Raw genomic sequence first — 17,300 nt, forward strand, 5'->3', positions numbered from 1 at the left:
TTTAGACATGCAGAAAATTTGAATGTTATTGTGACCTATGTTCCTCTACCTGTCGATGATTTGCTATATTTGCTTTGTCTTTCTCTTGCTGAATTATTGGCATATAAGTAGCAGCATTCCAAGCCTGTATACCTCTACATACAGCAACAGTGTCTTTTAGGAACAAGTACCTTCTACTTGGTCACCACCATGTCAGTATCACACCTGAACATTCAATAGTGTTCTCATCCTATCACCTAATATTCACATTTCCAGTTAGTCCCCAAAGTCTTCTCTAGGACTGGATTCTGTTTACCAGGACCCCATCGATTCTTCTGCTTCACATTTGATTTTATCTTCCTAAATTCCAGCGGTCTCCCACCTATTTTGTTCCTTGTTGCTGACATTTGGAGAGGATAGGAATACCCTGTTTGGGGTTTGTTTGCCTATTTCTTTATGACAGTGTTTAATATTTGTCTCTATTCTTTATATTTCCTGTGAACTAGATGTTAGGTCTGGAGGCCTGATTAAATTCCAGTGAAATGTTTTGGGCAAAAATAAATCACAAATCACTACATCAGGAAGTATATGATAACAAATTGTGCCCTTGTTATTGTACCTCTATTAGTAATGCCCACTTGAGTCACCTGTGTCTGCTGATCTCTCTTCTATAAAGGTTCATTTCTCCCTTTGTTGTTAGCAAGTCATGTGCAGGGTGACCCTCTGGCACAGTGGGTGTTGAAGCCCTTCACCCATTGGCTTTCCTCTATTGACCATGCTTCCTGAAGCACTCATTGCAAAGAAATTATTCATTTATTATCTGGTATTTAGCTCCAATTTTAACTCCTTTTCTATTTCTTTCTTAATCACTGTGGACTCAAGATTCAAGTAATAGTCAATGGTAGTCATTTTTTTTTTTTTTTTTGTCCTTACTCCTTTTGATACTTGAAATGTCCCAGATTTGGCCAACAAGATCCCGTTAAGCTGGCTTTGGCATCCATTTGCTAAGAGTAGGCTCATATTTAGACATCTTTCTTTGTAGCATAAGTCATCAAAGGCTTGTCTTGTCCCTTCCCTGATCCAGAACTGGGTCGGATGAGCCATCTCAAGAAGAACAAACAGGATAGAATCCCTCTTATCCAGTTCCCTGGGGACAGCAGCCTGTCAATTATCACAAGTCAGAAACAATGATGAATTATTAAGAAAATACACACATATCTTAAATACATTTTCTTTCCCAGTACTGGTGATTGAACCCAGGGGCACTGTACCACTGAGCTACGTCCCCAGCCCTTTTTTCTTTCATTTTGAGACATGTTCTCTTTAAGTAGTGGAATCTGGTCTTTAAGTTGTAAGCCTCTGGCCTCAGCCACCCAAGTTGCTGGTTATAGGTGTGTACCATCACACCCAGCTTTTAAACACATTTTCACTTAAAGCAAGTTATGTAGTTCTTTAAGTAATAGGAAATTTCTGCCATAGGTCAAGGTTTTGCTTTAGTTTTTTCAAATTTGGGTCTGACTGATTGAAGTTGTTCATTTCTCTCGAACAATACTCATATGCCACTTATGATGAGGCTCAGACATTCAAACATGTCCTAAGGGGCTTGAGAGCCGAATCCTTCGTGTCCCAGTCCAGTACTGTTGGTTCACAGCAGTTTGGTAGCCACTCCCTTTAATTGAGTCTTCCCAAAGTTTCAGCAGACCTCTCACTTTGTGGAACTCATATTTTATCAGCTTAGGGAATATTTAAATGACAAGTACAAATGGCAGTAGTACATTTGGGGATGAACTGAACTGGGACCCAGGAAGGCTGGAAAGGCACATGGCTGGAGTACCCACTGCTGGACTCCACCTCTTATATTTTCCACAGAACAATTTGGGAGAAAAGCCAGGCACTCTTCATGATCTTCCATGCTGGAGAAAACAGGCCCTTAACAATGTAGCAGTTTGTTCAGCCTCTCCACAGGCCAAAACAGAACAAAACCTCCCTGCCCTCAGCGTGGCCTTTGCTGGGGATGAGAGGCAGCATGAGCTGCAGAAGGCATGGGGGGTGGCACGGCACCGTGGGAAGGTGCAGGGGCAGGAAAAAGATCCAACAATGGTGGCTGTGTTCCAGGTGTAAAATTAGAAGACCTGTCCTGGCGGGTCACTGTCTAGGAGGGACCCTGAGCTTGTCCTCAAACCTTTCTGTCTATGTCCTCATCTGGGAAGGCTCACCCCACAAGGCTGTGGTGAGGCTGAACGAATGTGCTTCGTTGTTAAGGGCCTGTTTTCTCCAGCATGGAAGGCAGTGAAGAGTCCCTGGATTTTCTCGAAAGTTGTTCTGTGGAAAACATAAGAGGTGGAGCCCAGCAGTGTGGACTCCAGCCATGTTCAGGGACCCCCTTATGGTAGACCTTAAGGAGCATGAGCTACAAATCACACGCTGTGTCTCTTTAAAGAGAGGCTCACCTGGACACTGAGCAGTTTGATAGGATAAGTGAGAGGTGATACCAGATGTCAAAAACAACTTCACTGGAAACCTATCAGGTGGTTTCTTTCTTGTGCCAATTTTGAAGCCCAAACAGATTCCTTTACTAACAAAGGCTAGATACCTATTATGTGCTGGCACCTTCTAGGCACGAGGGCATAGCAGGGAAGTGAACACGGAGGTCCCCACCGATGAGGATTCTGCTGTTGGGTAAAGAACATCTAACTGCTAGGGGAGCCACCTTCGGGCAAACACTGTTGTTTTTTAATTCGCTGTTTTCCCATATTAATACATTTAGTCTTCACAACACCCCTTGAGAACAAATCATCACTGTCCTCATCGTACACATGAGGAAGCCAAGGCACAGTGATCAAGGCTGAGAGGCAGAGCCGGCATTCCAGGCAATTGGCTCCCAAGTTCACTTCTTCCACTGTGACCATGATACCAAGACTGCTCTGGGCAATTAAGATCCATCGGCTGATTCTCCCAAGACACCTCCCAGGGGCTAAAGTGGCAGCAGTACTCTTCCTCCCTAGCTGTGAGTGAGGCAAGAACTCTGCCTGAAACCTCTCATGCCCTGCGTTTCTTTTCAGACCTATACAGTGGACATCTTCTCTGCAGGCTGCGTCTTTTACTACGTCATCTCTGAAGGCAGCCACCCCTTTGGCAAGTCCCTGCAGCGGCAGGCCAACATCCTCCTGGGTGCCTACAGCCTTGAGTGCTTCCACCCAGAGAAGCATGGTGAGTGGGTGGGGACTGGTCTGGCATTGCCTCTATACTCCTGCTGCTCCCCCTGGGCTTCAGGGTGTACCAGGGCTGGGGGAGGGATGGCTAGAGTTACCCTTGGAGCACCAAGGAGTTCTGAGGTTCCTGCAGAACCTGTGCCCTGGGCAAGGCCCCTCTGGAGACCTGTTTTTTCCAGCTTGTGATATAAGGCTTGAATAATCTAAGGTTTCTTCCTGTACTGGCATTTGAGAGGACAAATTGTCTGTGGTTCATAAATGACTGTGTGAGACACATTCTGTGCTGGGATGGATAGGCTCTGTCCTCACTCTCCTGGCTCAGGCACAAGTCTTTTTTCCTGACTTTGGAGTTTACTGGGTTCTGATAGCCCATGATAGCCTAATACTGTCTCTTGAAAAAAACTAAAACTAAATTATTGTTTTGCTTAGGGGTTAATTTTTCTTATTCATTATAACAAACATTATCATAAAGGCCAATATTTCCATTATACAGTATTTAATGACTGCTCTTAACTTTTTGGTACATAGTACCAATCACTTATCTAGAAATATGTGCACACTTTTATAAAATGGGCTTAAGTTACTACTTCCCAACAGGCTCATTTTTCAACTTCACCTTGAATGTCTCTCCATGTCAATCCACATCTAGCCACACCATCATTTTAATAGCTCATCATCCAGTACCTGGAGACACAGAGTGTCTCCCAAGTCCCCATTATTAGTTATTTTCAATCACTCCTTTCACAACACACACAGAGGACTCCCCTTTATTAGCTGAAGTTTGGTGTGAGTTTTTAATTATCTTATTGGAGTTAATTCCTTTAAGTGGAATCCTGCATTCAAAGGTATGCAGATTTTAAAGGTTTTTGGTATTTCCTTGTGACTTTGGGCGTAATAATGGGTCACTTATATTCCTCCTTTGTAGAAGACGTCATTGCACGTGAGCTGATAGAGAAAATGATCGCCATGGATCCCCAGCAGCGGCCCTCAGCGAAGCATGTTCTGAAACACCCATTCTTCTGGAGCCTGGAAAAGCAGCTGCAGTTCTTTCAGGTACATGTGTCTGTTTCTCCACCCCAAGCTTTCATTCATGTCTTCCTGATTTTGAAAATGGAGAAAAGGACAAAGACTAAAACAAAAGACCCCGAATCCTATAACCAAAATAGAACCATGGCGGCAGATTAATGTATTTATTTCATACTGGTAAAAGTTTAATTGGGGTTACAACATACATATAGTTAGGAATTATTATTATTATTATTATTATTATTATTATTATTCTACTGTACTTAGTGTTTTAAGTATTTCTCATGTTAGAGTTCTAAAATTTTAATGACTATTTTATCATATGGATGAGCCATAATTTTTAAACTCTATATTATGGAATTTGCTAATACACAAAAAAAAGTAGATCAAATACTACAAAGAACTCCCCTTTACCCATTCCCCAGCTTCAACAAGTATTAACTTTCACCCTCTTCCCACTCCTGATTATTTTGGAGCAAATCTCAGGCATTATATAAATTCATTCAAGTGTCATAAATTTGAACATTTCCCTATATTGGATTTTTATTCTGTCATCTTTTAGCCAATCTCTGCTTAGCTCTCATTTTGCTTAGGACAGATTCTGTGACATTAAATTATAGAATCAATGACTGTGACTGCTTTTGGTGGTTGGATAGTCTTTGCGACTGTGTGACATCTCCAGATGGCTTTGTGGAGGTTGTGCTTCCATTCTCATGTGGTGTGCCCTGAGCATAACTCACCCAGATGCCTCCCACCAGCACAGCATGGCTCTGAAGAGCAGCCTCATCGGGTAGAGTGGCTCCTCCTGGGTCTTGGCAGAAGTGACTGTCACACTGTCTTAGAGTCCCACTGGGGCCTTGGCTATGTGAAGCCCCCAGAACATAAGCTTCTTGTGGTCAGGAATGATTACTTCATTCTCTGCTCTGTCCCCACCTCCTAGGGAGGACACTGCCTGGCCCACAGCAGGTGCTAGTAACCATTTGGTTGGATTGGGAGGGGCAGGCCCAGGGCAGCAGTGTGTAGCATTAGGGTTGATCACTGTTCCAAATTCTCAAGTCTAGGCCACTTCGATGGCAAAATATAGAATAAGGCTAAAACTTGGGGGCTGGGGTTGTAGCTCAGGGATAGAGCATTTGCTTAGCATATGGGACACTGGGTTTGATCCTCAGTATCACATAAAAATAAATTAATTAAATAAAGGTATTGTGTCCATCTACTACTAAAAAACAATTTTTTTTTTTATTTTGCACAAAGGGACCTCTGCATCACCGTGGTTTAGGATTAGCATCTCTAAGTCATGTCTTGCAAATACAGTTGGCTTCTATCCATGTCAGCTCAGAAACACATCCCTACTGTGCCCCATATGGCAATCTAACCTCTGCAAGGCTTTTCTCTAGGATTACAGATCAGGTGTTCAGCCATTCTGGCTTCATCTTTGTCAAGAAAAAACTACAGCTTATCTAAGGCTGTGTTAACATATCTGGCTCATAGCTCCTCGTTCCCTCCAGTTGTGACCTGTTTACAGGTGGGGATGCGAAAGGCTGGTACTTAGGGTGCCTCCTGACCCTCTTTCTCCTTACCAGAACCAAACACAGCACAGGGCTCGAATCTAAAGAGGCCTCCAGATCCCATATTCTCAACACCAAGTTTTTCCCTTAAAAAGAAGGCTTGGTTTCTTGTCTTTTCCAATGTTCAAATGAGGAGTGACAACATTCCTAGTTAGGATTTGAGCATGTTTCAATGGATAGATAAAGCATGGTTTGCAAATGGATTATAGAGGTTTTTCTTTTTCTTTTTTTGTTTTGGCAAATATAGATTACACAGGGCTCTATGTAAACATGGTTGTGTGTGTTTGAGAGAGAGAGAGAGAGAGAGAGAGACAGAGAGATTCCAGAGATGTGTTCATGGTCAGTTGTGGAGATGATCTCTGTGGGCCTGTCCTAGTGAGAAACACACAACTGCTCAGTGGGGAGGAGTTGGCGAGCCGGCGAGGCAGGGTGCTGGGTATTTTCTGGGAGCAGCCTGGGCCCAAAGAGGAATGACAGGCTCTTTAAGCCCCACACAGCAGTGGCCATTCTGTGGGCCAGCGTGTGCATCCTATAGCACTCACCATCTCTAACACTGACCAGCATCTGTTGCCTTGTTTCCCTGGCAGGACGTGAGTGACCGAATAGAAAAGGAGTCCCTGGATGGCCCGATAGTGCGACAGTTAGAAAGAGGCGGGAGAGCCGTGGTGAAGATGGACTGGCGGGAGAACATCACTGTCCCCCTCCAGACAGGTGATCATTTCTAAGAAGTTAGCAGGGACATGGCACCACAGGTTGTCCAAGCTCCAGATCCCACCCTCGGGTTTGAGACTCTGTGTGGTCTGGGTGTGGTCATACTGATGTGTTTGATGTTTGATCTTAGAGTGACAGGTTAATGATAGTGACGGGGGTGGGGTGGGGGAGCATTTCTGATCTGGTTGCAACCTTGAGGTGACTTCATGCTAATGCAACCCTCAGATATGAGGTGGGGCATCTGCTCCTATGACTATAAATAAAGTGATGTCACATTTCAGTCCAGTTGCTTAATCCCCAGGACTCTAAGAATTGTTTTCTTTTAAAAATTTGTTAATTTCTTAGCCATTTCATCCCTTAATGTTTTTCTAGATCTGCGTAAATTCAGAACCTACAAAGGTGGCTCCGTCAGAGATCTCCTTCGAGCCATGAGAAATAAGGTGAAGGGCTTGTGGGTGCTGGGAGGGGAGGTGGCCACACAAGGCACCCACCTCTTTTGATCTGTCCCTACAAGTCCTTTCCTCATGCTGGTTTCTGGCTCTCAGAGGCTAGACTTGACAAGTTAGAGGCTATTTCTTCCCTCATACGGGTCTTTTTTCTCCAGGGACGTTGAGGTACAGGGTTACGCTCTGGAGAGCAGCCTCTCTGAGCTGTGTCCTTCATGGTCTCTCTGCTGACTCCCATGCCCTCTGACTGCCAGCCACCATACAAATATTATAACGGGGACTCTCTGGGCACCTTCTCACACAGGGTCTGGTCTCCAGGGATTCAGGGAGGGGGCCTTTCTTGTCTTTAGGGGGGCCTAGGGGTGCTTTTGGCCTGTGCTGTCACCAGGTAGCCTTCAAACAGGGCCCAACCCCAGGCACAGAAGTCTCCATGCCTTGTGGGATAGACACTTCAATTCTAGGTGACTTTATTCCACTTGCAGCTGCCAGGACCTTCTCTTGGTCCTGACCCTCATGGGAAACCTGTGCACCTACTGCTCCTGTTGTCCCCAGGCTGGACCTCACTTGCTTTTTTTTTAAAATAATATTTTTTAGTTATAGATGGACACAATACCTTTATTTTATTTATTTTATTTTTATGCCTCACATGTGCTAGGCAAACACTCTGCCACAGAGCCGCGACCCCAGCCCCCTCGCTTGCTTCGAGGCCTCTTTCTAAAGGAGGGGAGGGAGGCAGGACGATTGGGATGGACTGTGGGATGTGCCTTTCCTGTATAGAGAAGCAGCCAGCACTGTTGTCTTCCAGCTGCTAACCCTCTGTGTCTGCCTCCCTCTGCAGAAACACCACTACCGGGAGCTCCCAGTGGAGGTGCGGGAGACGCTGGGCTCCCTTCCCGACGACTTTGTGCGCTACTTCACCTCCCGCTTCCCCCACCTCCTCTCACACACCTACCGGGCCATGGAGCTGTGCAGCCACGAGAGACTCTTCCAGCCCTACTACTTCCACGAGCCCCTGGAGCCCCAGCCCCCAGTGACTCCAGATGCCCTCTGACCAGGGCAGTCCCTCCATTCTGGTGACCCAGCTGTGACTACAGACCTGGTCTCTGCAGTCCAGAGCTTGATGCCTCCCAGCTTAGCAGGGAGACCAGGCTTCCCAAACCAAGTGCCTTGAGCTGCCCACTCTGCAGCCAGCAGACGATAATGCTGACCCCAAGAAGTGGGAGAGGTGGCCCTCATGACCTATAGGAAACTAGGAGGATGCTGGCCCTGAAAGCTTTGTAGCCCAAGGATGTCTGCAAAGGAGGCCGTGAAGGGAGCACCGCGGACCCTCTGCTGGTTGAACTCACTTCAGCTTGTCTCTTTTTATAATTCCTATTTGATGTCAGCTGAGGGCCTTTCAGGAGGGGAGCAGAGGAATTCTGTGTGGCCTGCAGGCTGAGACCAGCTAGGCTGGGATGCAGGAAGTGCAGCCTCTGCTAGAGTGGGCTGGAGAGGTGAGGAGTGCTGAGGAGGAGGACGTTTGGAGATGTTCTCCTGGGGAGAAGGAACCTCATCACAGATGCACCCAGAGGCTCCTTGGCTACTGGTAGCAGTGTTTCCCCAGGCAGCAAAGCCATGAGCATGGGGCGTAAAGTTAGGGACGGCTCAGCCTTGCACGTGGGCAGCTGAGGTGTATCTAGTCTCTGGAAATGAAGAGGACACTCTGTTCTGGAGGCTGCAGTTGGCAGCGTACCAGGGCCTGAATGGAGGCCCTGTGGTGGATTGTGTCCTGGGCCATTTGGGGCCAGAGGGGAAGAATTCCCTAGCCATCAAGGAGGGCAGCTAACACCAGACAGGGACAGGCCCTCAGGAGCAGAGGGGAGCCACTGAATGGGAGCCTCCTGGCTATGCAGAGAAGACCTTGAGCCAGCTTGTGAGCAATAAGGCCCCTCTGCCCCCGAGACCAGCAGATCAGGATGCACGTGGTAAGTGAGAGCCTGTGGGCTGGGAGCCAAGGCCAGGGTCATGTGGGCTTTGTGGGCCAGCTTTCTATTTCTCCTGGCAAATCTTAATCTATTTTGATCATACTGTAGAATGCTATATTAGCATAAGTAAGTGAAACTTAACTTGAAACTTACTCATGAGGAAGAAATGCAAGATATCTTCTATTTTGTGTGGTACCAAAAATCATCATCCTCTTGAGAGTGTTCCCATGTAGACCATTATTCTCCAATGCTGAAGAGCAAAACATTTTAGTAACACTATTTAAATGTACTAATGTCAAAGTAATGTTCCCTAAATTATGTCAGTACCTTTTTTCCCCTAAAATCAATCAATATTCATTTCTAACTTTAGTTTCAGTTAATAACTTCTGTCTTTTCCCTCCCGAGAGCTTATGGCGCAATCAGGGTCCGCGGGGGGGGGGGGGGGGCGGCGGGTAATGTTCTGTGGGAACTTCCTGTAGCTCCTGGTCTGCTGAGTGTCTAGCCAGTCTGCAACAGAGCAGCACTGTCAGCTTCACGCAGCCACAGGGTACTGCTTCCCGTGAGAGGTTTTCTGCTTGTGTTCACATCAGGTCGCTTACCCAAAGTTTATTCTGCCTTTCTATTCAGTTCCTTGCTTTCTTAATGACTAAAGTGGCCTTTTTCTTAATGTAACCCTACATCTTTAACCTCATGGAGAACCCGCTCATGACCTTAGAGCCTGAGCACTCTGATTGGCTCCCTGGTGTCTCCTGTCACATGGTCAGGAACACAGCTGGCTCTGTCCCCTATACCTGGTCTGCCTTCACAGTGCTCTCTGTAGACTTGTACAGGTCTCTTTGCTAGTGAGTCCAAGAGGTGAGAGCCCGAAAAAGCATCAGGAGTGGACAGGCGCCACACGTGATCTAATAGGACTCCCTGCTTCTGAGGCTGCTGCTCCCCTCCTTCTCCTGGCTGGTTTTCCCTTCGGGAAGTACCCAGGCAGCTTCTCGTGGCCCTCTGTGGTGTCATCTCCCTGTTTTAGCCCAACTTACTGAGAGACAGCTTTTTCAGATGCCTTTTCCACTCACCAGATAGATGATCTGCTAACCACCCAAATTCCTCAAACCCTTTACCCAGCACATTTTATTTTAGCACTTACTGCGTTGCACTGGGCAGGACACAGGTACCAAAGAAAGAGATGGGCCAGATAGGCACAGCCCGCCTTCCCAGAGCTGCTTGTGAGAGTCACCCACAAAGACATCAGTGCTACAAAGAAACCCCAGCAGTGGGGAAGGGTGTGCGTTTGGGGTTTGCACCTCTGCCTTAAAATTGCCCCCATCCCAGAGTCCATGGGCTCTGGCCAGGTCACCATCCCTCTGTTCTCTCTCCTCATCTCTAGGGACTCAGGCACTTGTTTTGAAAACACCTGGGCATCATCTAGTGAATCCAGTTTGAGTCTAGAATTCCAGTTTCCCATTTTGCTCAGCACTGAGGGGAACAGCTCTGCAGCACTGCACACCTTTAGGCCAAGTCATGAGGCCTCTGTGATTCCCAGAAGGCTATTCAGCTTTTTAGAAGTCTGCTGTCTTCACCTTTAAGACAGAATTGAGTTGCATCTGTTAGGAATCAGAGGACCCTGTATTTCATTTAAATCTGTCTTGAACTGTGTGTGAAGCCTCTCTTGCCCATGAGCCACGTTTCTCTTGCTGCTTCTTAAGTCTTTTGTCTCAGTTTTTGAAGAGCACCACGTGTCCATCATTAGGCACCAAAGCATTGGCACTTTGAGGAATGCTGTTATCACTCAGCATGTCACCAGGGCATCTGGTGGCTGAAGGTGAAACCCACATGCAAATGTCCTGCTCTTACTGCAGCAGCTGCCACAGGCTCTTCATGGAGACAGCACTGGACATTACAGACCCATATTGGGTTGGAGGTCTGCAGGGCAGGGGGTCCAGGGAACTGCTTTCTTTCCACCAACCCTGGAGGATTGGTTCTTGTCAGGGTTGACCTGAGCCTGTGGAGGGGCGTTGTGTGAATGTGATTCATTATGGATGGCAGGTCTTTCTTGCCCCAGTAGAACAGTAACTGGCTGTTGAGGTGAACTTCACGTAGAAGCAGCCCCTCGGGTTGCTGGGCCCTCCCCTCCTGGCTGCTTTCTTTTCAGCAGCTGGGCTTTGGCCAGGTGTGGTTTTGCCCACTGTTCATCCTCCCTCCATTCATTAGATCCTTGTCTGTCTGCTCCTTGTTCATTTCCTTCAGTCAATCATTGGTTAGAAGGTGCTAGAAGAGCCAGCACAGTAGCCCTTCTTTTTGATCTTTGGTTTCTGAAACCACGCTTCTCTTGCTCATCCCTCCACATCCGGGAGCAATGGTGTCAGTTGGGTGTTCCTGGCAGAAGGTCCTGGGCCTCTGTGCAGGAAGCCCACATTCCCCCAAGTCGGGCCATTATCTTGTCAGCCAAAGTATCTGTCTCTTCTTATTCTTTGTTTTCTTTATAAAATAGTGATTAGCCTGTGAGTAACTCTGGTTCCAGTTTTATGTGTAGACATCTAAGTCCTTTCTGTATTCATTGGAAAGCCACAAAAGACACCTCTGTGACTGGGGAGACGGCTCAGTGGTAGCACGCTTGCCTTGCATGCAAAATGGCCCTGAGTGTCATCCCCAGCCCACAAAAATAAACAAAGGACGCATCTGTCATGAGCCTCCCCCTGGAGCAGCCTTAACCAACACTGCCAGCCAAAGTTCCCACCTGGGCCTCTCCTGCTCTCCATGTTGGTGGGTACAGTATTCCTTCCCAGTGTCCCTAAAGCTGTGACAGGGGAGTCCCCACTCACCTAAGCATTACTGGTCAACTATGCGGCATTCTCATATGCAAACGTTGTGTAGTGTTCTTTTTGCAATGACCTATTTATTGAACCTATTTATATTTATTTAATTTTTACTCTGAAGTATATCCAGTCACGGTTGCACTTGCTTAGAGCACATCATCTGTTTGGACAGTGCCCCTGACCAATTCAAAACTGGAAAAGGAAGAGTCCTACTTATCCTTCCACGAATGGATGCCTTACAGTAGTCTTGTCTTTAAAGGGTGAATAATTTGGTCGGGGTAAGATGTTAATTTTTAGGTGATTTTTTTTTTTTAAATCTGTGCCACCATGTCTTCTCTGTGGATGGTTTAATGTTTGGTATGTGTTAATTGTGTGGTACAATCCTTTTTGTGGAATCTTAAAATTTTTTTAGCTTTATATTTTATAAAATGCCAGATTGTACAACTTTTAAGTGTATTTTTAAAGCTTGATGATCTGAGGGTCATTATCTGAGTTAACGGCCTATTTTCGTACCTCTTGTACAGTTTTATAATCTGCTGATTGATGATGGCATCTTACGTCAAGCCAACAACAAATAAAGGTAGTTTTAGATTTGGGAGTTGGTGTATTTTCTTAGGGACTTGCGGCCAGCTCACAGGCAGGGGCTCCTCCTGCTGTCTTCTGAGGGGCAGGCTCCACAAGGCCTGAACAGCTGGCCCAACAGCAGGACCCAGGACCTGGAGCACCCTCTTTGGGGGCAGTTTGTGGGAAAAGCTTACCTGAAACATTGCCAAAGTGCCCCAAAGTAGTATTTGGGCTGCATTTTTAGGAATGTGGCCAGTGAGAAGCGGCTCCAAAAGCGGAGTCTGGACTCTGCCAGCAGGATTCTGGATCAGGAAACCTAGGAGGGAGAAGACCCGTCCAGGTTACTTGGCCAGCTGAGCCCTTGGGGAGTCTTGGTGGGCTCACGGCACCAACACCTGAGATGCCCCCACAATCACACCCAGAACCTTCCAGCGTGCTCTCCTCCCACAGCCCCATCCTGTCTGGAGAAGTCGGGTGAGCTCCCCGTGTTCCCCCACCAGGACAAGGGCCACTCACAAAGGGACAGTGAGGCAGGGCCTGCATGGACGCTGGCCCCCTCCTCATATCATGCTGGAGGGACTCTGGGTGTCACATCTCATGACTAAAACACTCAGGGTCACTCCAGGTGAACTGGGCTACACGAAATAACCACACAGAGACCTCTGACCTTAGGGGTCCATGGAAAGAGAGGAGCACGTGCTGAACCCTTTTATTGGAAAAAGCCATGCAAATGAGGTACGGGGTCAGGTTTCAGGGGGTTGAGTCTGGCTTCTTGGTGTCTGCTGTCAGCTGATTGACATCTGGGGAGGCCATGCCCATCTCATGAGCTGTGTGGGGATCATGGCAGAGCAAGGCCCGCCCAGACAGAGGGGCAACGTCGGTTCAGTCTACTTTGTGCACTCAGTGCTCATCGTTGACAGACACAGCCCATGGCTGGCTGGCCACATCTCCACATTGTCACCACTCAAGGCTAAGGGGTGCTCAGTTCTATGTGGCAGCTCCCAACATCTGGGAACAGCACTGAGACCGCAGACACACCTTCTCTCTGAAGCACTGGGTCTTAGACAGCCACATCCCAGGAGAAAGAGTGCTGCCTTTCGTTTCCCCTCGGGGCTGCTAAGCAGAGCTGAGACGCAGCCTGGAAATGGCCCGGCCCAGGAGGCAGGTGACTGGTAGCTCCCTTTGGCTGCCTCTGAGAGCAGAGAGATGCAGGGGAGGCCAGAGTCTAAAAGACTCTTCTTTTCTGCCCCATGCTGTCACAGACAGGGTTGACTGGCCAAAGACAGCCTTGAGGTGAGGTCCGATGCTTTGTACAAGTCAGTTCCAGGCTTATAAGAAGTTGCTCATTTTCTGTACGTTGGCTAGATTTTAATTTAATAGAATAGCCAGACATACAAGGATCATACATGTCTATCTCCTTTCAGCCCATGTAGCCACTTGTACTGTCTTTTTATATGTGGCCCATCTGGGTCATTCTGGCCCATATGCACTATAGCTTCAAGAGATTGTCGCCAACCTGCCTGCCTTTCACTGTGGACCAGGCCCTGCTGGGGCATCCTGTGCCAACAAGGCCTCACTTGTTGGCCTTATTCTCTGTCCCTGAGCCCAGTATTTCCCTCATGATTGAAAACACTTAACAGCTTTCACTTAGTGAGTGACTGGCCAGATCAGATCCTTTGCCAAGGCCCAAACCCAGATCATGAGCCCATCTCTGGGACAGCTGCTGAGGGCAGAGTAACAGGGCTGGTGAGGACTTGGCAGCCACTGGGAGGCCACACTAAAGGACCGTGGGGGTAGAGCAGGCAGGACAACAGGCCAGAGGGCTGGGCCTCTCAGAGAGTCCAGCAAACAATGACTCTGCCTTGTCCCTTCCCTTCCCTCTTGCCCCTTTGCCCTCTATAATCCACTCAGGAAGCTGAGGCAGGAGGATCACAAATCCAAAGCCAGCCTCAGCATCCTGGTGAGGCCCTAAGCAACTTAGCAAGACCCTGTCTCAAAATATAAAACGGACTGGGGATGTGGTTCAGTGGTTGAGCACCCCTAGGTTCAATCTCTAGTACCAAAAAAAAAAAAAAAAAGAGAGAGAGAGAGAAAGAAAGAAAGAAGAAGAAAACTGGTAAGCAAACAAAAGCAATTAGAATACAGGAAAAGTTTAAACAGAAGTAAATGGCATACATTCATCCATTAAAATGCATAAATTGGCCAGATGTGGTGATGCACACCTGTAATCCAGCTATTCCAGAAGGCAAAACAGGAGAATCATAATGTTGAGGGTCAAGCTGATCAAGCAGCTTAGTGAGATCCTGTCTCAAAAATTAAAAAAAAAAAAAAATTAAAAAAATAGAAAGGGCTGGGGATATAGCTCAGTGGTAGAGCACTGGTCTAGCATGAGGCCCTGCATTCTACATACCCCTAGTTTGGGGGAGAAAGTGAAGAAATTCCCAGGTTGGGTTTGCTTAATTTTTTTTGTTTCTAATTTTAATTTTTTAAAATTTCCTTATGAGCATTATTTACATATGAGTCAAAATCCAAAACTATAAAAAGATAAATACTTCCTTCTCCCCTTCCTGATGCTTGTATGTCCAATTCTACCCCCCAGTAGAGACTCTCCCTTTGGATTCTTTGGTAACTTTATAGAAATGTTTAAGGCAAAAAAAAAAAAAAAAATGCTTTCCCCTACCAATGCCAGGCTGCCCCCAAACTGCCAGGTGTCCATCACAGGCTCTAATGGTCATATTTGCAGAAAGAATATGAAATTAGAACTGTTTAAAAAGCATAAATACCTGGAGAGAGGGAGGGAAAGACTAAGGAGCATCTTGGCTTGATTGCCTTCCATGCAACAAAGGAAAGGGCAGCTGGTGGCCACTGGGAACACCTACACTTTCCAGAAAGCTGGCATCTCCCCCTCTAGAGACCCTCCATCAGCTCTTTGGCTGTTGGATGTTTATGGATAAAGTTATACATCTACATAGATCATCCGCCTTGAAACTCAGGATCCGAGCTCTTTGCAAACCTATTTGTAATTGTGAAGGAATGTGATCTGTCACAGCCACACTGCCCAGGAAATGTAGGTGTCATGCCTTTTGGACAGGATGGCGGGGCACTTGCTCACAGTGGCCACAAGATGGCGCCTGTGGGCTGCCCCATTCCTTCAGGGCGCCAAATGTTCAGCACATAAGCCTGGTTGACCAGCCCATTGCCTCCCCACTCTATAGTGAGGCTTGAATGATTTTGGGGTCCAAACTAAAGAAGAACCGAGGGGCTTGGTTTCATAAACTCAATTTTTTCATTAGCTGGTAGTTTTCTCAGTTGATACATATTCACAATGTTTTCTCATTTATGGATTAACACTACAGAATATGGACTATGGAAATGATCTTGGGGTCTGGCATTCTGTGGATCCATGCAGTAGTTCATACATGTACTGAGGTGTCCTTGAGCACAACCAACAGGGACAGAGATAGATACATGTCCAGGCACAGCTGTAACAATAGACATAAACTTCAAGACAATGTTTTACAAATGATCCTTGTAACTCCACTCTGCCTGGCTGACCCTGCAGCCAGTTATTTAGCCCCTCAGCCACTGAGCCTCAGCCCACCATGAAACACTAACCTTCCTGGCCCTGTTCAGCATTTGCTCCATACCTATTTCCACTTGTGATTGTGATTAAGGGGACATTATTGAAACCGAGAACACTTTCTCATTCTGTGAGCAGCATGCTCTCCAGATGAACTGATGGAGAATGTTAGCATCACCTGGGAACTTGTTAGAAATGCATGTCCTCAGGCCTCACCCCAGAGCCACTGAATCAGAAACTCAAGATGGCCCAATAGTCTGGGGTTTAGCAAACCCTCCAGAAAATGCTCATCTTTGAGACCCTTTGCTGCAAACTGTCATAAAACTAAGGCGTTTGCTTGAGTTCAATAAACATTTACTTAGCATGATCTTGGCAACGTGCAATGTACCAGAAATTCAGCAGAGAAGGAAAGGAAATTAATAGACATGGTATGCAATCTGCCCAGAAGCTACAAAATTGTAGAAAGAGGCATATAGAGGAGGGTTGACCAAAAGATGCTTGAGGAAGAGAAGAAAGAGGCCTTAACCCTGGCTGACCACCAGAACCATGTGTGCAGCTTCCAGAGTGGGCTCATAGGTTACAACCTGACAGTTCCAGGTGGACTCATCCCCTGTAGTACAAGAAAGGGAGCCCTGCCTGATGAGAGGCAGCCTTGGGGACTGCACAGCTGGTCTGCAGTCCAGCTTCGGCACCCATGTGGAGTACCATAATGTTTGAATCCAAAAGGAGAAACCCCACCCCTGCTCTAAAGAAGAACCTCCTTAGTCTCCCTTCCTCTCTCTTGAGTGCTGGATGACCATGAGTGACTTTGCAGTTCCCTTATGAAGGGCCCTCTTCTCTCTGCCCACAGCAGACCTCTGGTGACCCCATGCATGTGACATGCCTCAGTGCCTTTCTGCTTTTCCACCCTGTGTGCTGGTTCTCAATGCTATGCACATTTGAATTCCCTGGAGAGCTTTAAAAAATGCACACACACACACACTCACACACTTCCATGTACATATACGCTCATAATAGGCAACAATCATAATTTGCAATAGTTGAGACATACAGAAAAAACTTACCAGAAATTCAAACTTAACTGGGTCCCCTGGATTTTAGGAGAGTTCGAAATAGTGTTGGTGACAGGGTCTAGACCCTAGAGACAGGGGACAGCTCTGTAAGAACCATTTCCTGAGCCCCCTTCTTCATGGTGCTCTCCTTCCAAGGCAGGCTTCAGTCCCTGCCATAGTTTGGATCTTGAATATCATGCAAAGGCTTGGTCTCCAGTCCATGGTGCTATTGGGGGTGGTAGGACCTTGAAGAGGTGGGGCCTAGTGGGAGGTCTTTGGGTCATTGGAAAGTACCCTTAAAGGTGATAGTGATACTCCCTCCAGGACCTTCTTTCTTTCACACCCAGCCACAGCCAAGAGACAAGTGGTTTTGCTCTGCCTCGTCCTCCTG

At 47.0% G+C, this 17,300-nt stretch overlaps 1 protein-coding gene across 1 annotated transcript in view; it reads left to right on the forward strand.

The window, feature by feature from the left end:
- The window catches only part of Ern1 (endoplasmic reticulum to nucleus signaling 1), an 89,542-nt gene extending 80,272 nt beyond the window's left edge, over positions 1-9,270 (forward strand). The window contains exons 18-22 of the mRNA XM_078041880.1: positions 3,042-3,189; positions 4,117-4,244; positions 6,373-6,496; positions 6,869-6,936; positions 7,781-9,270. Of these exons, the coding sequence (XP_077898006.1) occupies positions 3,042-3,189; positions 4,117-4,244; positions 6,373-6,496; positions 6,869-6,936; positions 7,781-7,993 (681 nt within the window). The 3' untranslated portion in view covers positions 7,994-9,270. The remainder of the gene's footprint in view (positions 1-3,041; positions 3,190-4,116; positions 4,245-6,372; positions 6,497-6,868; positions 6,937-7,780) is intronic.
- Positions 9,271-17,300: the final 8,030 nt, after the last annotated feature.

Source organism: Ictidomys tridecemlineatus, chromosome 3 (assembly GCF_052094955.1).
Source record: "Ictidomys tridecemlineatus isolate mIctTri1 chromosome 3, mIctTri1.hap1, whole genome shotgun sequence".
Classification (NCBI taxonomy): Eukaryota; Metazoa; Chordata; class Mammalia; order Rodentia; family Sciuridae; genus Ictidomys; species Ictidomys tridecemlineatus.